General features: G+C 33.5%; 1 protein-coding gene across 10 annotated transcripts; it reads right to left on the reverse strand.

The window, feature by feature from the left end:
- Positions 1–3,662: 3,662 nt before the first annotated feature.
- LOC112719786 (serine/threonine-protein phosphatase 5) lies at positions 3,663–11,962 on the reverse strand. Of its 10 annotated transcripts, none has more exons than XM_025770482.3 (14): positions 11,826–11,962; positions 10,866–11,017; positions 10,428–10,597; positions 10,259–10,330; positions 9,750–9,900; positions 7,496–7,666; positions 6,543–6,651; positions 6,337–6,454; positions 5,910–6,057; positions 5,223–5,471; positions 4,972–5,097; positions 4,799–4,899; positions 4,354–4,428; positions 3,663–3,973 (listed from the first exon to the last, which is right to left on the reverse strand). In XM_025770482.3, exons 2-14 carry the CDS (start codon positions 10,933–10,935, stop codon positions 3,914–3,916), a joined length of 1,620 nt encoding a protein of 539 aa, XP_025626267.1. In that variant the 5' UTR covers positions 10,936–11,017; positions 11,826–11,962; the 3' UTR covers positions 3,663–3,913. The 10 variants fall into 10 exon arrangements, with proteins under 10 accessions (XP_025626267.1, XP_025626269.1, XP_025626268.1 ...); XM_025770484.1 differs by having other exon boundaries at positions 11,889–11,948; XM_025770483.3 differs by having other exon boundaries at positions 11,769–11,918.
- Positions 11,963–14,474: the final 2,512 nt, after the last annotated feature.

Consider the following 14,474-nt stretch of genomic DNA (forward strand, 5'->3'; position numbering starts at 1 on the left):
TTTCCATTAAGTGATAGTCATGCTTCGAGTATTTTTTATTTGATTCATTGTGACTTGTGGGGACCTTATAAAACTCTGTCGTCATGTGGAGCCTCATATTTCTTAACCATTGTGGATGATTGCTCACGGGCTGTTTGGATATATTTGTTAAAAGAAAAGACAGAAGTGTCCGTTACATTGAAAAATTTCTTTGTTCTGGTTGAAAAACAATACAATAAATGCGTCAAAATGGTGCGATCCGATAATGGAACAGAGTTCATGTGTTTAAAGCAGTACTTTATGCAACAAGGAGTGGTTCATCAAACTTCGTGTATCAGAACTCCACAACAAAATGGAAGAGTAGAGCGCAAGCACAGACATATTCTAAATGTTGCCCGATCCTTGCGATTCCAAGGTAATCTCCCTATTGAGTTTTGGGGAGAATGCGTTTTAACTGCCGGGCACCTAATCAATCTCACACCGTCCTTAGTGTTGAAAGGAAAATTCACATATGAAATTATTCATGAAAGAGTTCCCAGTTATGAACACCTGCGAGTTTTTGGTTCTTTGTGTTATGCTCATAACCAAAATAGGAAAAATGACAAATTTGACAGTCGAAGGAGGAAATGTATGTTTGTCGGGTATCCGTTTGGGCAAAAAGGATGGAAGCTGTTTGATTTGGAAAAGAAAGTTTTTCTTGTATCTCGTGATGTCCATTTCATTGAAAGTGTGTTTCCCTTTCGTGAAGTCCAAAGAGCAAACTCACGAGTTGACCAAATTGAGCCCCCAATGCTAGAGCATGTTTTTGAAAAGGACACTCTAATTAGGTCAATTTTCACTTCCCCCACAGCTGAGCCCATTCCTCCAAATCAAAATGAGACTCTAGAATATTCACCCACTACACCTGACATCCAAGACAAGGGGGGACATGAGCTCCGAGACAACCCAGACGAGGACGTCGTCATCCCCTCCAAAATCAGCGCTGAGGAAACGGTGCCTATCTCCGATTTGCCACCAGCCGCAACTGAAGCCCCCCTTGGCCGTGGACACCGTGTGAAAATGCCCTCCATCAAGCTGCGCGACTTTGTCACCACCACCACTGTCCAAAAGGACCCCTCCGTCCAGAATCCGACTTCATCAACTTCCTCAGGTGTGTCCTATCCTATACAAAACTTTGTGAATTGTAACAATTTCTCTGACCAACATTGTATTTTTCTTGCTTCATTACAAGCCGAGCAAGAACTTCGGTCCTTCTCCCAAGCTGTCACAGATTCGCGATGGCGAGATGCCATGTCCAAAGAAATTCAAGCACTGGAAGTTAACAACACGTGAAAGCTCACACCTCTTCCTCCAGGAAAGAAAGCTTATGGTTGTAAGTGGGTTTATCGAATTAAATACAATTCTGATGGGTCAGTCGAGTGATTCAAAGCACGGTTGGTCATCTTAGGAAATCAACAAGTGGAAGGACTAGATTACAATGAAACATTCTCTCCGGTGGCAAAGATGGTGACCATTCGAACAACTCTTGCCGTTGCAGCAGCCCGGGATTGGGAACTTCACCAAATGGGTGTCCATAACGCCTTTCTGCATGGCGACCTTGATGAAGATGTGTACATGAAGCTCCCACCCGGGTTCCAAGTGTCTCAACCAAGCTTAGTGTGTAAACTTCAAAAATCCATCTATGGCTTGCGACAAGCTCCGCGTTGTTGGTTTGCAAAATTATCCTCTGCCCTTACTCGATTTGGTTTTCAGGAGTCACAAAAAGACCATTTCTTGTTTAGTCTCTGTAAAATGACGTTCACCTGGTTGTTTTGGTGTATGTTGATGACCTTGTAATTGAAAGAAATAATGGTGATGCAATTAACAAATTCAAACAGTACTTGCACAAGTGCTTTCACATGAAAGACTTAGGGCACCTGAAATATTTTTTGGGGGTTGAAGTTGCCCGATCTTCCAAGGGAATTTTTCTGTGCCAGCGGAAATACGCCTTGGACATTATCACTGAAGCAGGTTTGCTGGCTGCTAAGCCCGCAGCTCCTCCGTGTGAGGAAAATCACCAAGACTCTCGGGACGAAACAGTTTGGGAAATTCTTAGTCAAGTTGGGCATTCAAAATTTATACGCGCCAACTTGAGAGGGGGTAATAACGGTCAATATAAGTTATATATAGAAATGTCAATTAGAAAGTTTGTTGATTTATGTATATAGCAATCTGTCATATATATTTTTGGTAGGAATAAATTATAATAACAAATCAAAGCTGCTATATTAAGAAAAGATTTGCTATGATTTGTTGATTAAAGTGTATATATATGAAAGTTTGTATTAAAGACAAAAGAGGTCGATTACCATTTCTTATTAATATTCAAGTCAGCAATGTATCAATCATGATAGATATTTAAGAAAAAATTATAAATTTAATGCTTTTATGCAAAAAGTATCAAATTTAATACTATGCTGATAGAATTTACTAATGTAACCAATTATTATTCTAATTATAATAACATCTTACAACTATACACTATAATACAAAACATTCATGCATTATCCTAACTATAATACCTATAATGTCAGTTTTAACTAATTTGTTGAGTTCCAAGAAATTAAATAACGATTATCCTACTAAGATTGAGATTGCTTAGCCTATTTCCTCCATTGACCTTGGTACCATTTAGGGTGAGCACAGGTAGCGGGTACCTAATTATCCGTCTGAATTCGAACCGAACCAATTAAATTGATTCTAAAATCAATGGGTAATCGGGTCTAACCCGAACTAAACCGATGACTTTTGTTAGTGATTGATTTAGGATGATTTTAGGAGTGCGGAACCCAAACCAACCTGCGAACCCGATCATATATTAATTAAATAAAAAAATACAAAAATATATATGACTTTTCTATTAGACAATGATTATTCATTATTAATATGTTTGGATTTTAATTATTTTAGTTTTTAATGTATTTAGTGTTTAACATGTTTGGATTATTTCTATTGATGTTACATGTTTATTGTACTTGTTAAATTTTTAAGATAAAAATTTGGTTTTTTTTTATGAATTTTAAAGTCATCGGGTACCCAATTACCCGAACCGAACCAATCCATTCTTAATCGGTTTGGTTTTGTTCGAATACATATACAAAAAAAATACAAATTCAAACCAAACGGAACCAATTACATTTTGATCGATTCGGTTTTAATTTTACCATAAACCCGAACCAAACCGACCCATGATCACCCCTAATACCATTATTCTCTTCTTTGTTCACTTCTCATTTTTTTACCAATTAATTTCCCACTTAACTCTCTTTTCACTTCTTCCAAATGTGGAAAAATGAAACCCCGTTCCACTTGCAAATTCCCTTACGTATATATTATTGCACATGTAGTTTAATGTATTGGAAAATAAAAGAGACTTGATATATATCATATTATTACACATATAGTTTTCCTACGTATATTAGATACAACATACAAGATAATCGATCCATTCAACATGTCAAAAACAAGTCATTGAAAAATTGATGTATTGGTAAATAGAAAAGACTTTATGTATATCACATTAGTGTACATAATAGATAGATCTTTTGAAATGTTCAATTTTAGGCCAAAAGATTTGCCATTGACAATTAAAAGTACAACTTTTGATTCTGTTGGCTGAAAATTAAATAATTAAAGCAAGGGGATGGAAAAAATCAATCCTCCATTGAAGTAAATGGTACAAGTATGCAAACTTCTGAGTAAATAAATGTTCACTAGACATGCATTTACCTAAGCACAGAGTGATGAACATGTAAATTTCCTTACAGTTTGTTAACCAATCATTTTAAAGAAAAAAAAAAAAAAAACATTAAGAGTACCCCCCAAAAAAAATCAATTTTAATAATGTTGTGGCAAAAATATTATACAAGACAACAATGGTCAAATGTGGCAGATCTTATGAGAACATCCGGAGGAAGTTGTTTGCATAAGCCATTGGCTTGACATCAGGATGTGGCTGCAAATTCAGAAAAGATAACAAGAATGTTTAACATCAAATTACTTAAGCATTTGAAAAGGTATGATCTTAGGAATTCAAACTTTTATATCCTTAAGAAAGATGTAATGCAGCAGGATAATAATACAAAGCATTATTTATATACCAACCATACTAAGTGTACACCAAAATCAACCACCAGTATAGAATATATATTGAAATACAAAATACACATTAAAAATGAGTTAAACTATATATGTATTTGTACACAAATACATAGTGGCTGATTTGGTTGCTGATTTTTGGTATGCAAATAGCATTTTTAGTTATCTATTTATGTTAAAAATGATAAAAACAAAAAATATAGCATAGCCGAGTATAGAAGTTTATATAATACTAACCACTGCTGTGAATGTGACAATGTTAGGTTTCAAATCAGGAGCTTCAAATCGAATAAAGGCACCTTTGTTACCCATCTGCAGCATTCAATTGAAAATCAGCAAAAATAACTGAAAAGTAACATCACATTGATCTTTCTTCCCCTTTGCACACTAAGTATTATGTTCCATTCACCCTAAATGGCTAAATATGACTGAAAAAGCATCCTCGCGGTTCGTCCAAGCACCTAACATGCCTAATTACCTCATTCAACTAATTTAAATAATATGTATGCTTACACAAAGCATAGCCTTTAAAAATGACTAGTTAACAGTGTGAAGAAACATATTAAGAGTGATAAATCTATTCTTGTTATTGCCTTCTGGTTTGGCTGATAACAATAACAACTGCCATAAAATTACAAGAGGAATGTTAAAAGTATTAAACAGAAGAAATGGATTGAATTACCTGGTCACAGTAATTTGGAGCAGAAAAAACAGTTATGAGTTTACCATCATGCTCAATTTCATAACCCTCGTCCTTTACTTCATGAGATCGCACAACTAAATCTGTAAATTGGTTATTTGTATGAGGTCACCGATAGAAGAGATAGTATAGTACAAGGGCAGTGGAAAACATACCTAAATGATTTTCTTGCAAAAACCTTTTCGTCACATCTGCACCAAAAGAAAGACCTACACCACGCTTACTTGGGCCTCGTCCAGGGAGGGGTTGTGGATCACTCCAGAGCAATTCACACATCAATCCTACAAAAACGAACACACACAAATGAAACTACAATACAAAGTTCAGAAAGGGTTGAGATTTCAGACTTGATACAGAAAAATAAGAGAAAACTAAGAGTAATTAAAGAAAAAGGAATTCATCTAACCTTCTTCTGGAGGCTCACAAAACCGATTAATTGCTCGTATGTCAGAGAGTTTCACCCCATCAACACTAAAAAGACCCCCATGAACGACAAAAACTTTCGAATTTATCACATGAGCCAAAGGCAAACAGCAAAATACTTCTGCAAATAGTTCCACAAATGTGTCACTCAACTTTGAGCGCACCTCACCCTCAAAACCATATATCTTGTTCATGCTCTTGCTCTCATGATTTCCTCTAGCTAGGTATATTGCTGAAAAACATGATAATATAACAGGTCAGGATATTTTTGGGGGAAATAATTCTAACATTCCTTGAAACAGGTTAACAAGATAGTGTAAGGTAGTAAGCGAAGATCAGTGGAAATTCAAATTCCCAAAGAGCATAATAAAATTTATTTGAAACAATAAAACTAAATGCTGCCATTTTCAAGCCTAAATTTTAGAAGCAATCGTGATGAACTCAAATTAATAGTCAAAAGAAATTTTCTATGGGATTTTGACTGATCTATGATTGTAATCAGGTGATTAAAAATGAAGAGACTACAAAACTCTTCTTATTTTCATCTCAGTAAAATTCTCAATTTGCCCCCAGAAAGATCTATAGGACAAAGAATTCCTTAGCATATCTAGAAAATACAAGAAAACTTTATAAGGGAAAATATGGAAAAGATAAGAGATCTAGGATCCACCTGATGGCGACATGCATTTAAACGCAAACAGAGTGAGGATGACTTCCAAAGAGAAAGATCCTCTATCCACAAAGTCACCATTGAATAGATATGGATTATCGTCTGAAGGAAGTCCATTAAGCTCAAAAATATTCAAAAGATCATAGAACTGCAGCAGTCATTAAAAGGGGAAATAGGTTAAGGAAATGAAAAAAAAAAGGGGGGGGAAACAAACAAAATAACAGCAACCAAAAGCCAAAAAACAAGACAATTAAGGAAAAGGCTACATTCAGTAACGCATACACGAAACTGGGGAACCCTCTAATGGTGGGAGATTTTTGTGAGAATTAAATTTTTTTGCTTACATGAGTGAAGTGCCACTATTAATGTCACTAAAAACATTTAACAGAATATTCATAACAATTCAAAGAAGTAATAAATCAATTACCTGACCATGCACATCACCACAAACAGTAAAATGTTTTCCATCATGAACTGTTATATCAACAAGAGAAGGCAAGGCTTGCAACAACTCTCTTGTTTGCAATACAATCTGGTAAGCATACCTAAACCATCAAAGTAGGACAAGCATGAGGTTTTCAATAACATTTTAACAAATTAACATATGTAACATGGAATGTTATCCTTCAATACCGTTTATGTAAGCACTTCTGATTCTTGAAATCGTCCATCATTTTCTTTACAAATTCCAAGGTAACTACATCCCCCTCTATTCTTGCTCCTGAATACTGTGCCTCAACATCTAGCAGTAAAATAAAGCACCAAAAATTGTTTCACGCCCATGAGTACAAGAACTTGAAATTAGTTAATGATATAGTATATACAAAAACTAAATAAGGGGGAAAAAGAATGGAGTATGTATGTTAAGGACTAACAACAATACAAAGTTGACAGGAAGGATTAATTAATGACTGTTACAAATGATAATTTCTGTTCTTGTCATCCACTTTAATTAGTTTTATGAACTGGTCCTTGAAATTAATAATCCACAAAAGCAGAAAAATTAGATCATCTATGTCAAATCCAAAATCATCTATAAAAATATCCTAAACAATTTGTGCAATTACGAAATATAGTTTGCAAATGGCAATCCATGTAGCAGTTCAACACCCATTAATAAAATTCAAACAAGGTTGCAAACAGATGAAAGTACAAAACAAAAGATAATACCATAACAATGTTTCTTTATTGATTTGAATAATGATATTTGTCCCTTCATTCATGCAATATCACATTAATTAGGACAAAATATGGAAGCAGATCTGAAAGGGATAAACTTATTTTTTGTCATAGCAAGCTCATGAAGGGAAAAAATAATCACATTGTATACACAGTTTCTTTGACACACAATATGGATTTTTCTTCCTAGGAAGCGCAGGGTGGTTTTGACTTGTTTGGAAAACAGCCAATAACAAAAGTGACGTTGCACTATAAAGAACAAAATAGAACATTTTATAATGCATTGTCAATAATCAATAACAAATCAAAATTGTTGGTTTCAGAAGTTCACCGAATGATTAATTAGTTTTATATCTTGCTTAATTCTTAAGCTAAGACCTAGGCTATTAAATGACTCCTAAATATACCAGTATTGCGGCCACTCCACCAATATGCCCCAAGGAGCAACAGCAAACCAATCACAATTGCACTTATTATTGTGGCTTTTGATGTCTTGAACATCACCAACGCTGCCATAACTGCTACTGTTACTGCTGCTATGGCCACTTCGGTAGGCACCGAATAATTGTGGCCCTTTCCTATAAGAGTGACAATTTATAGTAAATTATGACTGGTGTATCAAAATATTCATATATAGACAGGCATAAAATGTCCACAGAATATGAAAAGGGACTTGGAGTTAAGAAAGGATGAGAAAGGTATGTGACGGAAGTACCTGGTTTTTCTTATTATTGTCATTATAGAGGAAGAATGGCAGTAATTACCAATTGACTTAGGGAGAGAAAAAATCACATGCATCAACCTAGGGTGAAAAAGGGATGGTCCTCTATGCAAAGTTTAAACTCCTTATCATCTTTCACACATTTTGTATTTTGCGACTTAAAAGACATGAACTTCAAACATCTGACTCAAATTCTGATAAATCTAGTTTCTTTGCTGCCTTTTTTTCCCCCCATCTAACTTACCAACCAATAAGAAAGATATATGAAGAACAATAAGGCAGAATTTTGGAGTAAATTAAAACCTGGATGGTAAATTGGCCTATTTGTTCCGTATGGGAATACATGGTCTATTTCAACATGCCAGAGTTACTTTAACCCATAATCGGCTTACACTTAGCGGAGTATTGAAATGCATATAGATCATTGGTTAATCTAAGTAGATTATCAGTTAAATCGGTTTTTGATGATCCTCAAGCAAGGAGAAGGGTCTTGGGAATGAGGGCAACGAGATGGAATAGGAATAATGAGGACAAGCTGTAAGATAAAGAGCAGAAATAGGAATGAGCTGGAAAAAGATAGTTAACAACTGCAGCAGGGAAATGTGGATATGGAGAGGGAAGTTGGCGGTAAAAAGATTATACCATCACCTGGCACTGCCTGGGACATTGGTATCAGCTTCTTTTCATATTTTGTTTTTATCAATGTAACTGGGGCTTGTCCCCTAGACTATCTACCATTTTCAACTTTTATTAGTATCAGATTAAGGGGGAAAAAAGAAGAAGAGAGGAAAGTTAAGTGAGGGAAAGATAGAAAGAGTTAGGAGAGAACAAGTGATATTATTCACTCTTTTTTTCTTTTGTTAGAAATGAGTGATATCATACTTAGTTACATACTGACCCTTGATACTATTACGTTGAACATATTGAGAGAGAAGCTTCACAGTTCAGCAAAATAGCACCAATCTGTTACAGAATTGGCAAACGTGCTTATCATACGGAGTCAGCCTATTCCCGACTCTAACATGCCGTTCAATTGAGAGGGGAGTTTAGATATGTGGACTTGCATAAGCACTCAATAACCTAGGCAACTATAATTCACAGCAGGTCCATGAAGCTGTTCTTATTGCTATTAATACTGCTAACAATACTACTTACTAAAGGAAATCCTACCCATAGGCCATTCAAATTTTCTACAAAGGAAATGTAGAACTGTTAATAGCCAGTTCTCAAAGTAGGAAATTCCAGTAACAAACAACAATTAAATTCGATGAAACTAAGGATCACAGACTCATTTTGAAATGGCAGTAATTTAAAAAACAGAAATGATCCACAGTCCTCGTTAAGGATATCAAGATCCTCAAAATACATGCAACAAGAATGACCACAACAGGGAATGCTGCAATCAAACTATCAACTTAATCAAAATCAAGCTCAGAAACCCTTCTTAGGGCATTTGATGCATAATGCATGTGATGTCATTTCAAGTGCAAACATATTAAAAATGCCATATCACAAAAGTAAATGTTATGCTACTTCTAATCCCCTTTATCTATCACAGTATCACTTTAGCTACATGCACCAGAATTATGTAAACAAAATCAAGACCTAATTACAATGCATGTTTACTAAAATGCTCTTATTAAGTTTACACTATATATCTTGATTAGTATAGTCCTAGAACTGTGTGAAAGATAAAATTAGAAAATTAAAATAAATAGTTAATTAATAAGTGAGAATGAAATGAATAGATAAATTTTTTTTACTCAAATTGTCAGATAGAGTGGACTAGAGGCAATAAAACACATACAATATCAAGACAGCATTAAATAACAAAACAGAAGAATAAAAGTCCACAGGAAAACAAGTGTGCACAAGAGGAGTGGGAACAGAATTTCATAATATAAAGATTCTGTCATAAGAAACCATATTCAAAATAGTACCTATTGAATGGTAATCTATAGATTCGGCTACTGAACGCCTTTGAGACTCTGGTGCAGCAATGGCTTCTTCAAATTTAAGTTTCATAACTGCCTTTTCACATTCCCTCAATTTCTTTGTTGCATCGGGATCATTTGGACACATTTTCTTGACCTATTGAATATAAGCATATTACATCGAACACATAGAATGGCTCAAAAGATCTCTAGTATAGAGTAGGATTAAAAGAGTTATAGAAACTAAAAATAACGCTCAAGGCCAAAGAACTGTAGGCTTCTTCAACCATATAAAAGAAGGCTTAAAAGATCTCTCATACCAAAATAAGGAGGTATTCTGCATATTAACACACAGTACATTTTACAGACTAACAAAAAAGATGTAGTCGAAGTTACTCCAAGAGACAGGAAAAAGCCAAAAAAAAAATGTAGATATCATCAAACCTGAAGTTACAAGAACAAAATATAACATTAAGGGACAAAGAATTGTCTACTTCAGCAAGATGCTAATGTACCTGCTGAAAATCCTTAAGTGCGTCCTTGAATTTTCCTAGCCCAAGATGAGCAGCACCTCTTCTGTAATAACCCTATCACAATAAACCATATTCAAGGCTTATATTACAATTCCAACGAACTAAATGCCAGAAAACCTCCAGAGTTTTAGGAATCAAAATATCAAATCACCTTCGAATATTTGGGATCAACTTCAATAGCCATTGTAGCATCTTGTATAGCACTACCATACTCTTCAAGCCGAAGATGAGCAAAGGCACGATTAGCCCAGTAAACTGCATTGCGACTGTTTAGCTCAATTGCTTGTGTATATAAATCAATGGCTTGGGCATATTTCCGTGCTGAAAAGGGAACTCAGAGGATAAGCAAGCCGTAGTAAAGAAATCAAATACCAATTAAAAAAATAATAATAATAAATATCTGATTTTAGCTTTTTCAGTTATATAGAAGCTTTTTAGTTGCAAAACAATATTTCAAAAGCTGAAACAAATGCACCCTAAGTCACAGATTCAAGGTTCAGCAGAAATTTACATAAGCTTCAGTGACTTGATGAAGATTGGAGAAACTGAACAAAACCACACCGCAAAAAATAGTTTGCATATTAGTTACCATTGAATGCTTCATTGGCAAGTTGTTTGAATTCTTCAGCCTTTGAAATATCAGTTTTTTCAGTTTCCATATTGCACAAATTTTATGTATATGGCGAACAAATTTGGAACATAAGAATCAATATTTTCACTTCATTTCTGCGCAACTAAGACCTGATTCAATAAAACAGAGAAAATGAATAACTATATAACAATACCAACCAGCAGATGCTATTTGAGTTCACAAGAATATTATAGCACTTCACAGCATGATAATGGAGAAAAACAAGAGTGGAATGGTATATGCCAAATAATAATATTTATGCATATCTTTCATTTTCTGAATTTAGTTAAAACTTGCATCAATCTCCCAAACAAGGGACAACCACCACTACCCCCAACCTCAATGATTAACTTTCAATTCCATAACATGATAAAATTCCACCAACCTCACACTAATATCATTTTATCATTCCCCACCCATACACAATACCCTCTCAAGCTACCTCTTCATTGCTGTTTTGTTCCCCACCCACACACCCCCCTAATTTCCCAAAATCTACTGGACCAAAACAATAAACTTTCCAACAGTAACTTATATTTAGAAAAATAATAATAATAAAAATAAATCCCTTTTTAACATAAGGTTCTTACTTCTTAGGAGGAAAATAAATAACAGAATAAAGAAATGCTAAAAGGCACCCTTAGATAGCTGCAACACAAACAAAGCCAACACCTTTTTTTTTCCTTTTGTTCATTATCAATGATATTATCTTATCTATCACATGTAAACTAAGATTCTCCACACGTTGAGGAAATAAGAGGTACACATGAAACAAAAAAAAAATTCAATAAAAAAAATAAAGTAGTGATTAATAGAAGGTGTGGAAGGTAAGGTTCCAATCAAGTAGTGGAAAAAGAGGACCTAGTTATGGCTTCAATTGCAGCACACGTGAAGAAGAAGAAAGTGTTTTATAGTTACCGGCGTGTGGGTTGGGTTCAGAGCAGTCGGAAAAGGAAATCTGAGAGGAAAGAGAACACTGACCAACGAGAGAGAGAGACTCTGTTCCACACTGTCCACCCTAATAATCATCACGGTTTTCATGGCCCCGACCCGGTTCTCAAACTTCAGGATCTTATTTTCTTGGGTAAAGTATACTTTTTGTCCCTTAAGTTTGACAAAAGTTTCAAAAATACCCCTAAGTTTTATTTTGTTTCAATTTTGTCCTAAAAGTTTTCGATTTGCATCAAATATACCTTTGGCGGCTAATTTTTCAAAAAAGTTAAGACCAATTCAACAACAATTTCATAAGAACAACATCAATACAAGCAAATTAAGCATCATTTTCATGCATTATTGTTAGATTGGTCTTAAATTTTTTGAAAATTTAACCGTCAGGGGTATATTTGATGCAAATCAAAAACTTTTGGAACAAAATTGAAACAAAATAAAACTTAAGGGTATTTTTAAAACTTTTGCCAAACTTCAGGGACAAAAAATATACTTTATCCTATTTTCTTTCATTTGACTTTTTTCTTTTTTGACAAAAAAAAATTTAAATCTTTTAAATTTTCACTCGAGAATCTAAAGTGTAATTTTTTTATTTTTGAATTTTTTTTTCATATTTTCTCTTAATTTTACCTATGAAATAAATGATTAAAGAACACACTTTATCCTCTAAAATAAAATTCAAAATTTAGAGGATCCAAATCCAAAAAAATATATTGTCAAAGTGAAAACTCAGGTACAGTCAACTTCACGTGAAATTGACTGCTAAAAGCCGTTAAATGATTTGAATATTTGACTAAATTTTTATCTAACGATTTTCTTCAGTTATGATAACTTCACGTGAAATTGACTGTAACTGAATTTTCACCTTGTCAATATCATTAACTATTTTAAGTTTTTAACTATTCTTGTGTAAAAAATACGAATAGGGTGGTGTTATCAAAATGGAATTGTCAATTTTCACTTCTTTTAATTCAACTATTTTTAACAAAAATATTATGCTTAATTATCTATACTAAAAATTAGTCGCTAAATTAATATTTATATATTATTTATTTTATTTTTAATATATATTTGTGTCTACATGATCGATTTTTTAATTATTATGATTATATGTAAGATTTAAGAAGGGCTAAACAGAAAACATTAAGTAATTAATATTTTTATATTTTATATTTTATTTGAGTAAATATTAGTAAAAGTGTTGGTTTTTTTTAGCATTTTTCATAAAAAAAAAAATATAATTTTAACCTTTAATCATAAACCATGTAGAATTTAATGAAGTTTGATTCATCTAGATAAATCCCACATAATGGAATAAAATTTTGTTGTTATTGTAGTTGTTCTCATAGTAGATAAAAAAAAAGTTTTAGAAAAATGGACAAATAGGTCCCTGACCTTTTGTCCCGCGGACATTTTCGTCACTGACCATTGAAAAATACTTTTTAAGTGTCTGACCTTCACAAAACTTGGACGGATCAGTCCCTCCGTCCAAATGCCTCCGTCATGGACTGATCCGTCCAAGTTTTGTGAAGGTAAAGGACTTAAAAGTATTTTTCAATGGTTAAGAACGAAAATATTCTCGGAGCAAAAGGTCAGGAATCTATTTGTCCTTTTCTCAAAGTTTTATTACTAAAACAAGTTTTAAGTTTACAATAACATTATTAAATGTATTTTTTTTCCCAATAAAGAATCCTTAACAAACCCTTTATCATTTACTTTTCAAAGCTACTTTTATAACATAAATAATCAAATTGAAGTGTTTTGCTACATGAAAGGGGCACTTGATAAGGAAGAAAAGAATTAAAGAATGCTTTCATCGTCATTATAGGTGGTAAGTAAGCACTAACATTTCATTTGTTTCCTGTTATTTTATAATTAATGTGGCTTTCATAATTGGCCTATCATTTCAAGAAAAAGAATCAAAATCCTTGTTGCAATACAAAATTTTGGCGCATACATTTCAATTACAAAAGATATTCAAGTTTAAATATCTTCTAGTAAACTGATAAATCTTTCTCACAAATATCAGCAACATAATAACAGATTCAATTTTATCATCATAAACCTTTAACCTTTATGTGAATAGCAAGTGACATGTCTATAGCTTTGTTACTAAAATGCAAATGTTGAAATAAAGATTATATATATGGTGTATTATTAGTATTCTAATTCATGAGTAAATATTCTATTCAATTAGTCCTTAGTAAAAATGGACAGGGGCAGATTGGTACTTACTCATAATTCATCTATGAAAGACCCCATTATTACTTACAAGACCATTTTAGATAGAGTAACAATGCTGTGTTGTTGATAGCAAAATTACATGAAATTTACAATAGAACAAGTTATTAACCCAATCAAAGAGTCTAAGATTGATAGTTTGGGTAATTTTTTTTGTTATGGAAGTGAAAGTAGTGATATACCTTAACATTGTAATTTTTGGTGTTTTTTAAAATTGTGGAAAGTACACAAATCGGACCCTAAAATTTTTTAATTTTTTTAACACAAATCGGACGGTCCGATTTGTGTACCTCTAGGTTCTCTAATTAAACGGTTCCACATTTGAAAATAACAACCCAACAATCCACATCTTAAAAAAACACTATTACCACTCCAATA

The sequence above is a fragment of the Arachis hypogaea genome, chromosome 11 (assembly GCF_003086295.3).
Source record: "Arachis hypogaea cultivar Tifrunner chromosome 11, arahy.Tifrunner.gnm2.J5K5, whole genome shotgun sequence".
NCBI classification, from domain to species: domain Eukaryota; kingdom Viridiplantae; phylum Streptophyta; class Magnoliopsida; order Fabales; family Fabaceae; genus Arachis; species Arachis hypogaea.